Source organism: Oncorhynchus kisutch, linkage group LG2, assembly GCF_002021735.2.
Source record: "Oncorhynchus kisutch isolate 150728-3 linkage group LG2, Okis_V2, whole genome shotgun sequence".
NCBI classification, from domain to species: Eukaryota; Metazoa; Chordata; class Actinopteri; order Salmoniformes; family Salmonidae; genus Oncorhynchus; species Oncorhynchus kisutch.
In genome coordinates this window covers 71,209,571-71,227,030 of record NC_034175.2, presented here as the reverse complement: position 1 = coordinate 71,227,030, position 17,460 = coordinate 71,209,571, and the positions used below count along the sequence as shown (strand labels likewise).

The 17,460-nt window shown below is 41.8% G+C and overlaps 1 protein-coding gene across 1 annotated transcript in view; it reads right to left on the bottom strand.

Annotated features, from left to right (window-relative positions):
* Positions 1 to 16,596, bottom strand: part of LOC109870849 (NGFI-A-binding protein 1-like) — a 37,644-nt gene extending 21,048 nt beyond the window's left edge. The window contains exons 1-3 of the mRNA XM_031802300.1: positions 16,399 to 16,596; positions 7,273 to 8,108; positions 6,927 to 7,060 (exon numbers count right to left, since the gene is read on the bottom strand). Of these exons, the coding sequence (XP_031658160.1) occupies positions 6,927 to 7,060; positions 7,273 to 8,108; positions 16,399 to 16,423 (995 nt within the window). The 5' untranslated portion in view covers positions 16,424 to 16,596. The remainder of the gene's footprint in view (positions 1 to 6,926; positions 7,061 to 7,272; positions 8,109 to 16,398) is intronic.
* Positions 16,597 to 17,460: the final 864 nt, after the last annotated feature.

Here is a 17,460-nt window from a genome sequence, read left to right as displayed (position 1 = left end):
GGGACCAGAGAGAGAGGGAAGAGAGACCAGAGAGAGAGGGAGAGAGACCAGAGAGAGAGGGAGAGAGAGACCAGAGAGAGAGGGGGAGAGACCAGAGAGAGAGAGAGGGGGAGAGACCAGAGAGAGAGGGGGAGAGATCAGAGAGAGAGGGAGAGACCAGAGAGAGAGAGGAACATTTTAATCCTTCAAATAGTGAACAGGATAACATTATATTGATCTATAATGCCTAAAGGATCTGTTAATCCCTAAAGGATCTGTAATGCCTAAAGGATCTATAATGCCTAAAGGATCTATAATGCCTAAAGGATCTGTTAATCCCTAAAGGATCTGTAATGCCTAAAGGATCTATAATGCCTAAAGGATCTATAATGCCTAAAGGATCTATAATGCCTAAAGGATCTATAATGCCTAAAGGATCTATAATGCCTAAAGGATCTATAATGCCTAAAGGATCTATAATGTCTAAAGGATCTATAATGCCTAAAGGATCTATAATGCCTATAGGAAAAAAGGTACATATGAAAACTCCTGTAAAATATTGTCAAATGCTGATTTATTTATTTTTAAATTTATGGTGCAACACCAATGACGCAATACCGGCAAGGTGGAAAAATGTGCCGTTCCGCCCTTGAGCAAGGCAGTTAACCCCCAACAACAACTGCTCCCCAGATGCCCATGACGTGGACATCAATTAAGGCAGCACCCCGCACCTCTCTGATTCAGAGGGGTTGGGTTAAATGCAGGAAGACACATTTCAGTTGAATGCATTCAGTTGAACAACTGACTAGGTATCCCCCTTTCCCTTTCTTGCCATAAAGCCCACTTCAAAAACAAATGTACAGATTTCACTATACAAACATGCCCATTTAATCCGATTAGCTGAAATGTCAGTTATTTTTTGTTAAACAATTAATTGACCGTTGTTGGTTAAATTATTAGAATTCCATTTTATTTGAACAATTTTGCAAGCTCAATGCACATAATGCTCAGCTTTTCTAGAGATAAATCAGACCAAGCCCAAACTGTGCAATGTAGTAGGGAGTTGTAGTTTCCAACAGGTCAATATTCTATATACATACTGTAGTTTAGTGCAGAAAAAAGTGGCAATTAACTACAATGACTAGTGATGCACCGATATGACATTTTTGGCCAATACCGATATCCGATATTTTCCTTGCCCCCCCAAAAAAACAATACTGATAACCGATATTCAAAATTTTAGCTGCCTTTTAAGCTTTCCAGTACAGATAAATAGTTAACACACACACACGGACACAGCGGTCTAAGGCACTGCATCTCAGTGCAAGAGGCATCGCTACAGTCCCTGGTTCGAATCCTGGCTCTATCACATCCGGCAGTGATTGGGAGTCCCTTAGGGCAGTGCACAATTGGCCCAGCTTCGTCTGGGTTTGGCCGTTATTGTAAATAGGAATTTGTTCTTAACTGACTTGCCTAGTTAAATAAAAGGTTACAATGGCACTCACATATGTCCCCATTACCAGTAAAACATCATCAAAACCTATTTCTTTCACTTACTTGCTGTGCTGTTTCATTGTTAATTTCTTCAGTCATTTCAATCTCAACCAGGATTTCTTATGGAACAACGTTTGGGTCTCTGCTATGGAACGCCGTTTGGGTCTCTGCTACGGAACACCGTTTGGGTCTCTGCTACGGAACGCCGTTCGGGTCTCTGCTACGGAACGCCGTTCGGGTCTCTGCTACGGAACGCCGTTCGGGTCTCTGCTACGGAACGCCGTTCGGGTCTCTGCTACGGAACGCCGTTCGGGTCTCTGCTACGGAACGCCGTTCGGGTCTCTGCTACGGAACGCCGTTCGGGTCTCTGCTACGGAACGCCGTTCGGGTCTCTGCTACGGAACGCCGTTTGGGTCTCTGCTACGGAACGCCGTTTGGGTCTCTGCTATGGAACGCCGTTTGGGTCTCTGCTATGGAACGCCGTTTGGGTCTCTGCTATGGAACGCCGTTTGGGTCTCTGCTATGGAACGCCGTTTGGGTCTCTGCTATGGAACGCCGTTTGGGTCTCTGCTATGGAACGCCGTTGTGGTTTTGCGTGTCAAAAAAGATACATGTCAAATAATACTAAGAAGTAAGTGGAATTTTCCGTCGTCGTGGTTGCCACTCAATCAGGACCTGAATATGACTGCACGTTACACAATTTAATGCGTTTGTACAGTTTTTACACTATCACTCGTATTTCATATGTTACAACAACTCATCAATACATATGCTATGATGCAGGTAAAGTTGTCTCGCGCACCTACAGTGCTGGTCATTAAAAAAAAGCTAGCTAGCTCATGGACGCAAACAATGTTCTTCCCCAAAAATATAGCATAACAACAATCTGTTTCAGTAGCTATAGTTAGCTAGCTAACTATATAGCTAGGTGTCATCATCTAAAAATAACCCTAATTTATAAGACAGTTCTTATTTGATTAATGGTGGTTGGACCCATCTGTGAAGTTAGCCACAATAAGGATTAGTCACAATAGTGGACTTTGAGGTTAGCCTTCAAAATAAAAGTATGGCATAATTATGCTATTTGTATTCATTTGCTTCCCCTTTCAATGACATAATTTTATTTTGAAGGCAAACAGAAATTCCACTATTGTGCCTAATTCTTATTGTGGCTAGCTTCACAACACATAACCCAGTCCGGTTGAGCCTCACTAGCCAGATGACCTTAGCTTTGGGCAACAGTGTTAAGTACTTGGCTAGCTATTTACTTTCATGAGCTGAAGTTCAATTTCAATAGGCGAACAACAAGTAACAACCTAGCTAATACTTGCTCACAAGGATTCCCAAATCATTGCTAAGAATAATGAAAATGACTGCAGTTTCTACTGGTCATTGTTTGCAGACTGGTTGTATTGGTGCTAGCTAGGAACCAAGCTAAAGCTAGCTACCCCAGAGGTTGCAGTCGAACAAACGATGCTTTATTACCAACTCGGTATTGTAAACACAACGTTCGTGGCCGGTGTTTGCAGACTTTTTTTTTTATTGCCGGGTGTTTGCACTGCTTTGACAGTGCTACTCTTTTTTTGACACACAAAGACCCAAACAGCGTTCCATAGTATGTATTTCGTGAAGCTTATAGCAGTGACGCTATTACTGTTCAACTCCGGTAGGGCAACATCTGAATAATAGCACACTTGGTAACGTTAGTGTGTACGGGTGCTCAACCAGTCGGCGAAAGACATCACCCACGTCACAGAGAACGGTTCATTGTCAAGGGCAATGAATTCCATTATCTTGGCTTTAATGGATTTCGCCTTTGAGTTGTCTCACTGAAATGTTCTTACTCTTTCAAATGACTGCTCGACTTGTTGACTGCTCGATCCACACAGCAGACACTGTGGGCTAGGTGAGGAATGCTGTGTTGCACGTTTTATGTGGCGTCATTACGTCATGTAACTACATTATAGGTACGGCAGCTTTGACATCGGTTTATAACATCGGAGTTAAACTAGACGTCGGGCCAATACCGATGTTGGCATTTTTAGCTAATATCGTCCGATTCCGATATGTTCACCGATATATCGTGCATCCCTAACAATGACCATAATCCATTGCGCGCCTTCTTGTCCAGTCTGTGTTTCTTTTACACCTGCTACATTAAGTTAGTGTGGGGAAGACAGAGAGAGAGGGAGAATAATGTGCAATCGAAAGGGATAGAGAGCAGTTGCTTTGCGAGGTATCTCTAACTGAAAATACATGATCTAATTGATTGACAGTTGGTATTCAGCAGTCATAATAGTATGCCTTATTTACTTTGAAGAACTACATAGTGATTTTTTTCAGACAGCATAGACAACAGCTCTATGGAGATGAGATGTTGACTTGGAATTAAATAATAAAGTCATCAAATGTAATATACACAACTGAAATATTTTATTAAAGTAATTGTGAAAAGGCCTGTACATAGCCTCATTGTTGTTATTTTACTGTGTAACTTTATTTTATTATTATATACATATATCATTTTTTTACTTGAGTTTATTTAGTCAATATTTTCTTAACTGCATTGTTGGTTAAGGGCTTCACAGTAAGGTCCACACCTGTTGTATTTGGCGCATGTGACAAACATTTTATTTGGATAAATGATGGTGAATAAGTGATAAGCACTAATGGACAGTCACTACAATCATGGGACTTCTATTAATCGATTTATTCTGTTTTATCACAGCATTTAACCCACATAATGCATAGTGCATTTAATGTTATGAAAAACAAATGTAAAATCAGTGATTTTTTATAATTGAAACATTCAGGTTACATCAACTAAGCCAAAAGGATGGTGGAAGCGGGGACAATGTCCGTCCCATAAAAATAATTATTTATGAATCAACATGCAACAACGTCACGACGCGAAGAAGTGAGAAAGACACAGGCGTTGGGTGGAATTTTCCATCGTCGTGGTTGCCAGCCAGGAAGCACCTGCATGTCTGATTAAAACCTCTGTCATCAAGAAGGAGTAAAGAAGGAGTGGCTGGCACAAGCAAGCTGGCAACTTCCAAGATGGAACATGAGATTTTATACTCAAATAACTCATGTGGTATTTTCTATTTCAACTTTATTCTAAAGGACCAGTCATGAGAAGGAAATGCTGTCAAATAAAAGTATTTGATCAGGGATTGATCAGCTATGAAATTAGAATATAGAATTAGAGTATCAAATAACATTACTCGCATAATTTCTAATCCTCTTTTCTATATATAAATATATATACACTGCTCAAAAAAATAAAGGGACACTAAAATAACACATCCTAGATCTGAATGAATGAAATATTCTTATTAAATACTTTTTACAGTTGAAGTCGGAAGTTTACATACACCTTAGCCAAATACATTTAAACTCAGTTTTGCAGAATTCCTGACATTTAATCACAGTAAAAATTCCCGGTCAGTTAGGATCACCACTTTCTATTAAGAATGTGAAATGTTAGAATAATAGTAGAGAGAATGATTTATCTCAGCTTTTATTTATTTCATCACATTATCAGTGGGTCAGATGTTTACATACCCTCAATGAGTATTTGGTAGCATTGCCTTTAAATTGTTCAATTGGGTGAATTTTGGCCCAATCCTCCTGACAGAGTTGGTGTAACCGAGTCAGGTTTTTAGGCCTCCTTGCTCGCACACACTTTTTCAGTACTGCCCACAAATTTTCGATAGGATTGAGGTCAGGGCTTTGTGATGGCCACTCTAATACCTTGACTTTGTTGTCCTTAAGCAATTTTGCCACAACTTTGGAAGTATGTTTGGGCTCATTGTTCATCTGGAAGACCCATTTGCGACCAAGCTTTAACTTCCTGAATGATGTCTTGAGATGTTGCTTATGTTGCAATATATCCACATACTTCCCCCCCCTCATTATGCCATCTATTTTGTGAAGTGCACCAGTCCCTCCTGCAGAAAAGCACCCCCACAACATGATGATGCCACCCCCGTGCTTCACAGTTGGGATGGTGTTCTTGGGCTTGCAAGCCTCCCCTTTCCCCTCCAAACATAACGATGGTCATTATGGCCATACAGCTCTATATTTGTTTAATCAGACCAGAGGACATTTCTCCAAAAACTATGGTCTTTGTCCCCATGTGCAGTTGCAAACTGTCGTCTGGCTTTTTTATGGCAGTTTTGGAGCAGTGGCTTCTTCCTTGCTGAGTGGCCTTTCAGTTTATGTCGATATAGGATTTGTTTTACTGTGGATATAGATACTTTTGTACCGGTTTCCTCCAGCATCTTCACGAGGTCCTTTGCTGTTGTTCTGGGATTGAGTTGCACGTTTCGCACCAAAGTACGTTCATCTCTAGGAGACAGAACGCATCTCCTTCCTGAGCGGTATGACGGCTGCGTGGTGCCATGGTGTTTATACTTGCGTACTATTGTTTGTACAGATGAACTTGGTACCTTCAGGCATTTGGAAATTGCTCCCAAGGATGAACCAGACTTGTGGAGGTCTACTATTTTGTTTCTGAGGTCAAAGAGCAAAGAGGCACTAAGTTCGAAGGTAGGCCTTGAAATACATCCACAGGTACACCTCCAATTGACTCAAATTAGCCTATCAGAAGCTTCTAAAGCCATCACATCATTTTCTGGAATTTTCCAAGCTGTTTAAAGGCACAGTCAACATAATGTTTGTAAACTTCTGACCCACTGGAATTGTGATACAATGAATTAGAAGTGAAATAATCAGTCTGTAAACAATTGTTGAAAAAATGACTTGTGTCATGCACAAAGTAGATGTCCTAACCGACTTGCCAAAACTATAGTTTGTTAACAAGAAATTTGTGGAGTGGTTGATAAACAAGTTTTAATGACGCCAACCTAAGTATGTAAACTTCCAACTTCAACTGTATATATATATATATATACTGTGACTGTTTGAGGTTGTGGACAGGTGTCTTTTATACTGATAACAAGTTCAAACAGGTGCCATTAATACAGGTAACGAGTGGAGGACAGAGGAGCCTCTTAAAGAAGAAGTTACAGGTCTGTGAGAGACAGAAATCTTGATTGTTTGTAGGTGACCAAATGCTTATTTTCCACCATAATTTGCAAATAAATTCATTAAAAAAACCATCCTACAATGTGATTTTCTGGATTTATTTTCTCATTTTGTCTGTCATAGTTGAAGTGTACCTATGATGAAAATTACAGGTCTCTCATCTTTTTAAGTGGGAGAACTTGCACAATTGGTGGCTGACTAAATACTATTTTGCCCCACTGTATATATATATATATGTGTTTTCTTTTTATGCCCCATTAGGAGGATTACCCTTATATTATTATACACATTGAAAGTATTTCCATTCATCCTCCTGATGCTTGGACTGCTTACGAAATCACACTACTTTCAGTGTGTGTGTGTGTGTGTGTGTGTGTGTGCGCACGTGTGTGTGTTCTCACTTGCTAGTCCTGTAGGTGTACTTGTAGGTGACCTCGCGAGAGACCTGTCTAGCCAGACCAAACAACTCTTCTCTCCTGGTCAGCAGGGAGACCTCCTTCATACACAACTGAGCTGCTGCCTCATTCACTGTCAGCTAGACACAGAGAAGGGGGAGGAGGAGAGGAGAGGAGGGGAAGAAGAGGAGTTGGAGGGTCATTGTTATAACGAGTTCTCAATTTCGGGAAAGTTGAATAACAACAATCAAGTTCCCAAATATCTGAAAATGTTACTTTTTTGCACACTGATGCCACACACAGACAAACAGACACAAACAGACATGCACACACAACCTCTTTCCCCATCTACCTCGTGAAGCGTGAAGTGCTTGCCATCCTTCCTCTTGGAGTCAAAGCGTCCGTAGATTGCGCTGTACTTGCGTATCTCTTCTGCCCTCCTCGGGTCCTCCTCCTCCATGTCCAGGATGTGGCAGATCACCTTGGACAGCTTCTTGTTGCCCCGCAGCCCCTCCTTCACCTCGGACGGGTCGCTCCGGGGCAGCACCTGGGCCAGCCGCTCCACGCACTCTGCCAGCGACCTCAACGCTGCGGCATCTAGTACCTCCTCGCCGCGGGGGGACGGCGGCGAGGGAGAACCCAGACCCAGGGTCATCTCAGCAGGGGACAGGCTTCGCTCGCTCTCCGCTCCCCCGCCGCGCGAGGACAAGGAGCCCCAGAAACTAGGTTCGCTGCCAATCTGCACTGGAGACCCAGAGGCCGAACATCCTCGTCCCTCGCCCCCCACGCCTGACGCCACCGCACCCCTAATGGGCTCCCCCACACATTCCGCCGCCAGTAGAGTGGGCACCGTGATGTGGGCGTTAGCCTTAGAATTACCATTAGCTTCCAGCTTGTAGACGGGGATGCTGCAGACAGGGAGAGAGGCCAGGGGCTGGTTGAACAGGGCCGGGTTGGTGACCCAGTCTCGCAGGGCCTTCTGGAGCCTCCTAACATGGAGGGGCTTGCTGGCCATGCCCACCAGGGCCATGATCTCCAGGAACTCCTCCTCGGCCGCCTCGCACAGCTGCTGCACGTCGTCGCCACCCTGCTGGATGAAGGCCCCGTAGTAAGACAGCAGGTTGGCCCTCTGGAGGATCCTGTAGAGCTGGAGCTCCCCAAGGGTCCTGGGTAACACCGCCGCCATCCCTGACAGAACACACTGACAACTTAGTTTCAATGCTGCCAACATACCTGACAGAACACACACACACACACACACACACACACACACACACACACACACACACAGTATTGCCATATACTTTAACAGTCATAAAAATGATGTTATAACATGGTATGTCAAGTCTGAGAAGGGATAGTCTTAACACTGTGAAAACCACTATGAAATTCTAAAACCAGCCAAATGCACATACTACAAATAAATTGTTCATATTCAAACTCCAGAAATACTAAGTCAATTTCAGCCGTGAAAGACCTGAACAATAAATAAATCATAAATAATCTAGGAATATAAAAAACACAGCAAAAATATACCAGATATTCACTTCTAATGTCCTGTAGATTAGAGGGATAGAGAACATGAAGCAGTGGAGCATGCAGACACAGAGAGGCAGCTCTGAATCCATCCCATCCAATGCAACACTCCTGGAGACAAGGGAGAGTTACACATCATACATACTCTTCAGCACACGTAGTTGCTCGCTCTCTCTTTAGATCCGTTAGGCATTGTAGATCAAGATAATGTTATCCTGTTCACTATTGGAAGGTTTATGCTCTTTAAAACATTTTCCTCTCTCTCTCGCTCTCTATCTTTCACAGGGTTGTGGTAGTAACCTGTTGCACTGATGTTAAGGCCGAGGTATGTATAGTTTTTTTGTGTGCTCTAGGGCAATGGTATCTAGTTGGAATTTGTATTTGCGGTCCTGGCAACTTTTTTGGAACACCATTATTTTTGTCTTACTGAAATATACTACTGGTCTGACAGAATCTGTGCAGAAGATCTAATTGCTACTGCTGGCCCTCCTTGGTTGGGGACAGAAGCACCAGATCATCAGCAAAGAGTAGACATTTGACTTCAGATTCTAGTAGTCTCTCTCAGCATGGAGTCAACCATTGTGTGTGTATGTATTGTATGTGTGAATTCCTCCCCCACTCCCTGTCCCCAGTACAGTTTATAGCTAGCTACCTAACAGAGCCAGTGAGAAGAGTGACAGGGAGTAGGGAGTGAAATTGAGCAACAAGGCAGGTTGCTGTCTATCACAGTGGCTCATTTACATTACATTGCATTGCATCTGCGCACAAAAAGTGGGTTGTGCACTGAGAATTTCACACACACACACACACACACACACACACACACACACACACACACACACACACACACACTTCAGCCAATCCCAATGTGCAATTATAAATCAACTCAATCCCAGTTTTCATACCCCTTGACTTATTCCACATTTTGCAGCATGTTACAGCCTGAATTCAAAATTGATAATCACAAAGTGAAAATGTGTTTTTAGAAGGTTTTACAAATGTATTGGAAATGAAATGGAGAAATATCAAATTTACATAAGTATTCACACCCCTGAGTCACCGTTAGCAGTGATCACAGCTGTGAGTCTTTCTGGGTAAGTCTCTAAGAGCTTTGCACACCTGGATTGTACAATATTTGCACTATTAAACTTTTTTTGAATTCTTCAAGCTCTTTCAAGTTGGTTGTTGATCATTGCTAGACAGCCATTTTCAAGTCTAGCCATAGATTTTCAAGCTGATTTAAGTCAGAATTGTAACTAGGCCACTCAGGAACATTCAATGTTGTCTTGGAAAGCAACTCCAGTGTATTTTTGGCCTTGTGTTTAAGGTTATTGTCAATGCCAATGACAAGCATACCCATAACATAATGCAGCTACCACCATGCTTGAAAATATGGTGAGTGGTACTCAATGATGTGTTGGATTGGCCACAAACATAACACTTTGTATTCAGGACAGAAAGTACATTTTAAAGTTAATTGCCACATTTTTAGCAGTTTTAGTTTAGTGCCTTATTGCAAACAGGATGCATGTTTTGGAATGTTTTTATTCTGTACAGGCTTCCTTCTTTTCACTCTGTCATTTAGGTTAGTATTGTGGAGTAACTACAATGTTGTCGATCCATTCTCAGTTTTCTCCTATCACAGCCATTACACACCATTGGCTTCATTGTGAAATCCCTGAGTGATTTCCTTCCTCTCTGTCAACTGAGATAGGAAAGATGACTGTATCTTATTGACAAATCAAAACAAATAAATCTAGCTAGCTTTCAGCTGACTGTTGTTAGCGAGAGAGGCTAGCTGCTGGACTTTGGACAAGCAACCTAACATTAGCTAACGTTAGCTAGCTAGCTGTCTACCTACAGTTGAAGTCGGAAGTTTACATACACTTAGGTTGGAGTCATTAAAACTAATTTTCAACCACTCCACAAATTTCTTGTTAACAAACTATAGTTTTGGCAAGTCAGTTAAGACATCTACTTTGTGCATGACACAAGTTATTTTTCCAACAATTGTTTACAGACAGATTATTTCACTGTATCACAATTCCAGTGGGTCAGAAGTTTACATAAACTAAGTTGATTGTGCCTTTAAACAGCTTGGAAAAGTCCAGAAAATTATGTCATAGGCTAATTGACAATTTAAGTCAATTGGAGATGTACCTGTGGATGTGTTTCAAGGCCTACCTTCAAACTCAGTGCCTCTTTGCTTGACATCATGGGGGGAAAAAAATTAATCAAACCTCAGAAGAAAACAAATTGTAGACCTCCACAAGTATGGTTCATTCATGGGAACAATGTATAAATGCCTGAAGGTACCACGTTCATCTGTACAAACAATAGTACAGAAGTATAAACACCATGGCACCACGCAGCTGTCATACCGCTCAGGAAGGAGACGTGTTCTCTCTCCTAGAGATTAACGTACTTTAGTGGGAAAAGTGCAAATCAATCCCAGAACAACAGCAAAGAGTCTTGTGAAGATGCTGGAGGAAACAGGTACAAAAGTATTTATATCCACAGTAAAACGAGTCCAATAATGACATAACCTGAAAGGCCGCACAGAAAGGAAGAAGACACTGCTCCAAAACCGCCATAAAAAAAGCCAGACTACGGTTTCCATCTGCAAATGGGGACAAAGTTCGTACTTTTTGGAGAAATGTCTTCTGGTCTGATGAAACAAAAATAGAACTGTTTGGCCATAATGACCATTGTTATGTATGGAGGAAAAAGGGGGAAGCTTGCAAGCCGAAGAACACCATCCCAACCGTGAAGCACATGGGTGGCAGCATCATGTTGTGGGGGTGCTTTGCTGTAGGAGGGACTGGTGCCCTTCACAAAATTGATGGAACATGAGGAAGGAAAATTATGTGGATAATATTGAAGCAACATCACAAAACACCAGTCAGGAAGTTAAAGCTTGGTCGCAAACGGGTCTTCCAAATGGACAATGACCCCAAATCTTCTTCCAAAGTTGTGGCGAAAATGGCGTAAGGACAACAAAGTCAAGATATTAGAGTGGCCATCACAAAGCCCTGACCTCAATCCTATAGAACATTTGTGGGCAGAACTGAAAAAGCGTGTGCGAGCAAGGAGGCATACAAACCTGACTCAGTTCCACCAGCTCTGTCAGGAGGAATGGGCCACAATTCACCTTACTTATTGTGGGAAGCTTGTGGAAGGCTACCTGAAACGTTTGACCCAAGTTAAACGATTTAAAGGCAATGCTACCAAATACTAATTGAGTGTTTGTTTTTTACATTTAAAAAAAATGTTTGCTACTTTATACACAGTAAAGAGTTTGGACACACCTACTCATACAGTGTAGAATAATAGTAAAGACATCAGAACTATGAAATAACACATATGGAATCATGTAGTAACCAAAAAAGTGTTAATTGAAATGCACCTCATGAAGCTGGTTGAGAGAATGCCAAGAATGTGCAAAGCTGTTATCAAGGCAAAGGGTGGTTAGAATCTCAAATATATTTGGATTTGTTCGACCCTTTTTTGATTACGACATGACGATATGTGTTATTTCATAGTTTGTTGTCTTCACTATTATTCTAAAATGTAGAAAATCGTAAAAATAAATGAAACCATAGAATTTTAACCTTTATTTAACTAGGCAAGTCAGTTAAGAACAAATTCTTATTTTCAATGACGGCCTAGGAACAGTGGGTTAACTGCCTGTTCAGGGGCAGAATGACAGAACGACCTTGTCAGCTCGGGGATATGCACTTGCAACCTTTCAGTTACTAGTCCAACACTCTAACCACTAGGCTACCCTGCCACCCCAGGTGTGCTCAAACTTTTCACTGCTACTGTATAAATAATATATATATTACATTTACATAATTATTCAGACCCTTTACTCAGTACTTTGTTGAAGCACCTTTGGCAGCGATTACAGCCTTGAGTCTTCTTGGGTATGACGCTACAAGCTTGGCACACCTGTATTTGGGGAGTTTCTTCCATTCGTCTCTGCAGATCCCCTCAAGCTCTGTCAGGTTGGATGAGGAGCATTGCTGCACAGCTATTTTCAGATCTATCCAGAGATGTCCGATCGGGTTCAAGTCCGGGCTCTGGCTGGGCCACTCAAGGACATTCAGAGACTTGTCCCAAAGACACTCCTGCGTTGTCTTGGCTGTGTGCTTAGGGTTGCTGTCCTGTTGGAAGGTTAACCTTCACCCCAGTGTGAGGTCCTGAGCACTCTGGAGCAGGTTTTCATCAAGGATCTCTCTGTAACTTGTTCCGTTCATCTTTGCCTCAATCGTGACTTGTCTCCCAGTCCCTGAAAAACACCCCCACAGCATGATGCTGCCACCACCACGCTTCACCGTAGGGATGGTGCCAGGTTACCTCCAGATGTGACGCTTGGTATTCAGGCCAAATAGTTCAATCTTGGTTTCATCAGACCAGAGAATCTTGTTTCTCATGGTCAGTCTTCAGGTGCCTTTTGGCAAACTCCAAGCGGGCTGTCATGTGCCTTTTACTGAGGAGTGGCTTACGCCTGGTCACTCTACCATAAAGGCCTGATTGGTGGAGTGCTGCATAAATGTTTGGCCTTCTGGAAGGTTCTCCCATCTCAACAGAGGAACTCTAGAGCTTTGTCAGAGTGACCATCGGGTTCTTGGTCACCTCCCTGACCAAGGCCCGATTGCTCAGTTTGGCCAGGCAGCGAGCTCCAGGAAGAGTCTTGGTGGTTCGAAACTTCATCCATTTAAGAATGATGGCGGATACTGTGTTCTTGTACCTTCAATGCTGCAGACATTTTTTGGTACCCTTCCCTAAATCTGTTCCTTGACACATCCTGTCTCAGACCTCTACGGACAACTTCTTTGTGCTTTGACATGCACTGTCAACTGTGGGACCTTATATAGACGTGGTGTGAGCCTTTCCAAATCATGTCCAATCAATTGAATTTACCACAGATGGACTCCAATGAAGTTGTAGAAACATTTCAAGGATGATCAATGGAAACAGGATGCACCTGAGCAAAGGGTCTGAATACTTATGTAAATAAGGTATCTGTTTTTTATTTTTAATACATTTGCAAAAAATTCTGTCAATATGGGGTATTGTGTGTAGATTGATGTAAAATGGACTAAATGAAAAAAATGCACAATAAGGCTGCAACATAACCAAATGTGGAAAAAGTAACCAACAGTACCTGCAGAAAGTTCTCACACTCCTTAAAATTGATCACATTGATATTTTGTGTCACTGATCTACATACCCCATAATTTTCAAAGTGGAATTTTGTTTGTAGAATATGTTTTAATTAATAAAGCATTAAAAGCTGAAATGTTTTGAGTCAGTAAGTATTCAGCCCTTTGTTATGGCCTAAATAAGTTCAGGAGTAGAAATATGCGTAACAAGTCGCATAATAAGTTGCATGGACTCATTCCATGTTCAATAAAAGTTGTTAACATGATTTTTGAATGAGTACCCAATCTCTCCCTCGCCCCTGCCTCTCTCTCCTTCTCGCCCCTGCCTCTCCCTCCTTCTCTCCCTGTCTGTGAGTCACCCTGATCCAGACAGACAGGTGCTGCATGGGCTTCCTTTTTCCCCCTGTCCAAAGTCAGACACCATGGAACAAGCTTTACACCTTGCTTAACTACACACAGCCTAACCCAGCACACTAGAGCGACACACACACCTAGTCTACCTACACACACCCTTATCCAGGACACTACAGAGACAGCTGTGCACATACCCTATGCTGGAGCGGGCAGGTAGCCTAGTGGGCCAGTAACCACATGGTTGCTAGATCAAATCCCTGAGCTGCCAAGGTAAAAATCTGTCGTTCTGCCCCTGAAGAAGGCAGTTAACCTTGTACAGTACAACTTTCTAGGCCGTCATTGTAAATAAGAATTTGTTTTTAACTGACTTTCCTAGTTAAACAAAGGTTTAAAAAAATACCGTAAAACTTCAATTCAACTCAACTCAAATAGCAGCCTGTCACTTTTCAAAGCCAGGCACCAGCATACATTTCAGCAAATAAACACCTGTTCTAAATGAAATGTTTACAAGATTACCATGAATTGTTTATGAGGTTTAACATTTGATTTGAACAAATTATGGCCTCTATTATTGGCAGTAAGAAACTGCCATTGGCTGGTAACAGCTGAGAACCGCTAGGTAACCGGCAAGCACAAAAACAATCAACCATTTCGAGAGAACAGAGCCCTAGAAATCATCTGATCATCTTCTAGTGGCGTAAGTAAGAACTGACGAAAATGCACGGTCAAAGAGGAGAATAATTCATTATTCTGTCAAGGAAAATTATGGTTTATAGAGGCATACGAAGACAAAAGAAACATGACATTGTGTGAACACATTATTGCAGGAAATTAAGAAATTGATAAAAAAAATCTGGAATTAAACAATTAACTATGCAAATTAGCAAAAACTGTATGCATTAAGGAAATCGACGCCTGTCTCTAATTAGCGGCTGTTGTGTCCAGTGATTAAAGCAAATACACGCCTATGAATTTAAGTTTTATCGTAAACGTCCTCTAACTATGTCAAAATGGGGGGGGGGGTAGTTTAGCTATTCGATATTGGAATTTTAGGACCCCTGTTGGTATCTGAAAAAATATGAAACAATTATTTGATAAAAAATATTGCATTATCTTTTTATTTATTTTACCTTTATTTAACTAGGCAAGTCAGTTAAGAACAAATTCTTATTTTCAATGACGGCCTAGGAACAGTGGGTTAACTGCCTGTTCAGGGGCAGAACGACAGATTTGTACCTTGTCAGGTTGGGGATTTGAACTTGCAACCTTCCGGTTACTAATCAAACACTCTAACCACTAGGTTACCCTGCTGCCCCTATAGCCCATAGAAATGAAGAACAGACAAAGACAGTCAAAAACTTCATCGTAAGGAATAACAGGTTTGTCCTGTATCTATGAGATATAGATATATATATATTTTGTTTTTTATTTTACTTTCAATGATCGTGTCTTAGTGTTAAACAAGGATTTATGCATTTCATCTCTGGACTTTTTTTTATCCAGTAAAGTAGTAATTATAATCACTAAAGATGACAACAAAGTCAAAATAATTGTATTTTCAAGTATAGTTTACTAACCACCTGAATCAATTTTTTTTTTACAGTTACATAGTGGGGTCATATTAGTTTGTAACCCAAATGGTTCAGTCACTCCAGATGTTTTCCTGGATATCTCCTAGTCTGTCAAACAGTGCTGTAGCTCTGCCTCTTTCCACTGCAGATGCTGAAGGCCGACAAGGCGGATGTGGTGGATTGAGATGCAGCCCATGCAACAACAAAAAAAAACCCGGATCTCTCTCGTTTAAACTGGCGGATTTTGATGGGGATTTTTTAAAATGTTAATTAGGTTGACGCACAGGTGCATCAATAGACTTCAGCTGTGTGTGTTTTTGTTGATGTAATTTTCGGTTTTAGTAATGACAACAAAATCACTTTAATTAACTGTACTCAGATATATTAAGTGCAATAGGTTTCTTCATATTCCTTAAATGTTTTGAGTAGTGACAACACATTGGGGTAGTGTAGACGCCCACTGGTTGTGTCCCTGCGCCCGGGAATAATGGGTTTGAGTTACCCACTCATAGACTAGCCTAAAAACTCCGTCCCGCTTCCACTGTCATTGTTGCCCAAATGCACAGCAGTTCACAACTCTACTATCCGCATACAAAAGTCATACAAAACGTATAAATTTGTTTATGTGCCAACAGAATGAATGACGCTTACAGGACGTGCACTTCATCAACAATAGGTACGCTTATCAACAATTAGTCTTATCACTCCCAGTCCCTTCTTTGTCATATTGGTCATGCCATTTCATGTCTACAACATTATTTAGCCTATTAAAGTCCAACCAAGATCGTCTATGGATGCGTCTCAAGTTTGCGCCCTGCTAGAAAATGAAAGAAAACATCAATAGCCTACCTGCAGAACTCTTCACGCCGCTCATCCAACCTCTCGTTCCGTTCTTCACTTCTCCGTTCTCTCACGGCAAGAAAACAAATTATGAGTACGTGAAATAGAGGTTTAGAATAAAGGACCTGCTAACTATACGTTCCACCCAACTCCCCTACTGTTGGGCTGTTCTTCCCTCCCTACATCTCTCACTCCCACGCGACTGCGTGACGCAGATCCCCACGTGTGTGTCTGGGGGGCGTGGGAGCCGCTGTGTGGAATACCAAGCATCCTATCACACCAGGCAGCGACCGCGGTCAGAGGGATGGCAGAGGTTGGACTTCATTTTTGAAAAGCCAATTGTAGCATACTGAAAATAGGTCTATGCCCAAATGTCAATTAACACTGTCAACCAAATAAGCAGCGGTTCCCCAAGCATTATGTAGCCTATTCTACTGTCTTTGGGACAACCTCTCCACTATGTTTTTGTTGCGATTCAAGTGTGTTCCATTGCCACCTTCTTTTCACTTATTTTTTTTCAGTCCCACGGTAAGAGAACAGTAAAAACAACAGCATTATGCTAACAACTCCTGTGCTTGGTTGTGAATAAAGTGCTATCAAAATGCTGTAAAAAAATATAGACAGGGGACATTTACATTACACTGAACTCTGAACAATTCTGATAATAGACGGTGTCCAATGATAAAGCGAGAGATATCTGAGAAAGATGGAAGGAGAGAGGGAGAAAGAGAGAAAGAGAAAGAGAGAGAGAGAAGACAGGGAAAGAGAGAGAAAAAGATCAAGAGAGGAGTAATTTAGGTCAATGAGGGGGAGAGGTAGAGGAAGAGAGACAGAGAGATAGGAGGAGAGAGAGGTGAAGGGAGAGAGAGAGGAGTAGAGAGGTTAAGAGAGAGGTGGAGGGAGAGAATCAGAGATAGGTGGAGAGAGGTGGAGGGAGAGAATCAGAGATAGGTGGAGAGAGGTAAAGGTAGAGAGGTGGAGGGAGAGAATCAGAGAGAGGTGGAGAGAGATAAAGGGAGAGAGGTGGAGGGAGAGAATCAGAGATAGGTGGAGAGAGGTGGAGGGAGAGAG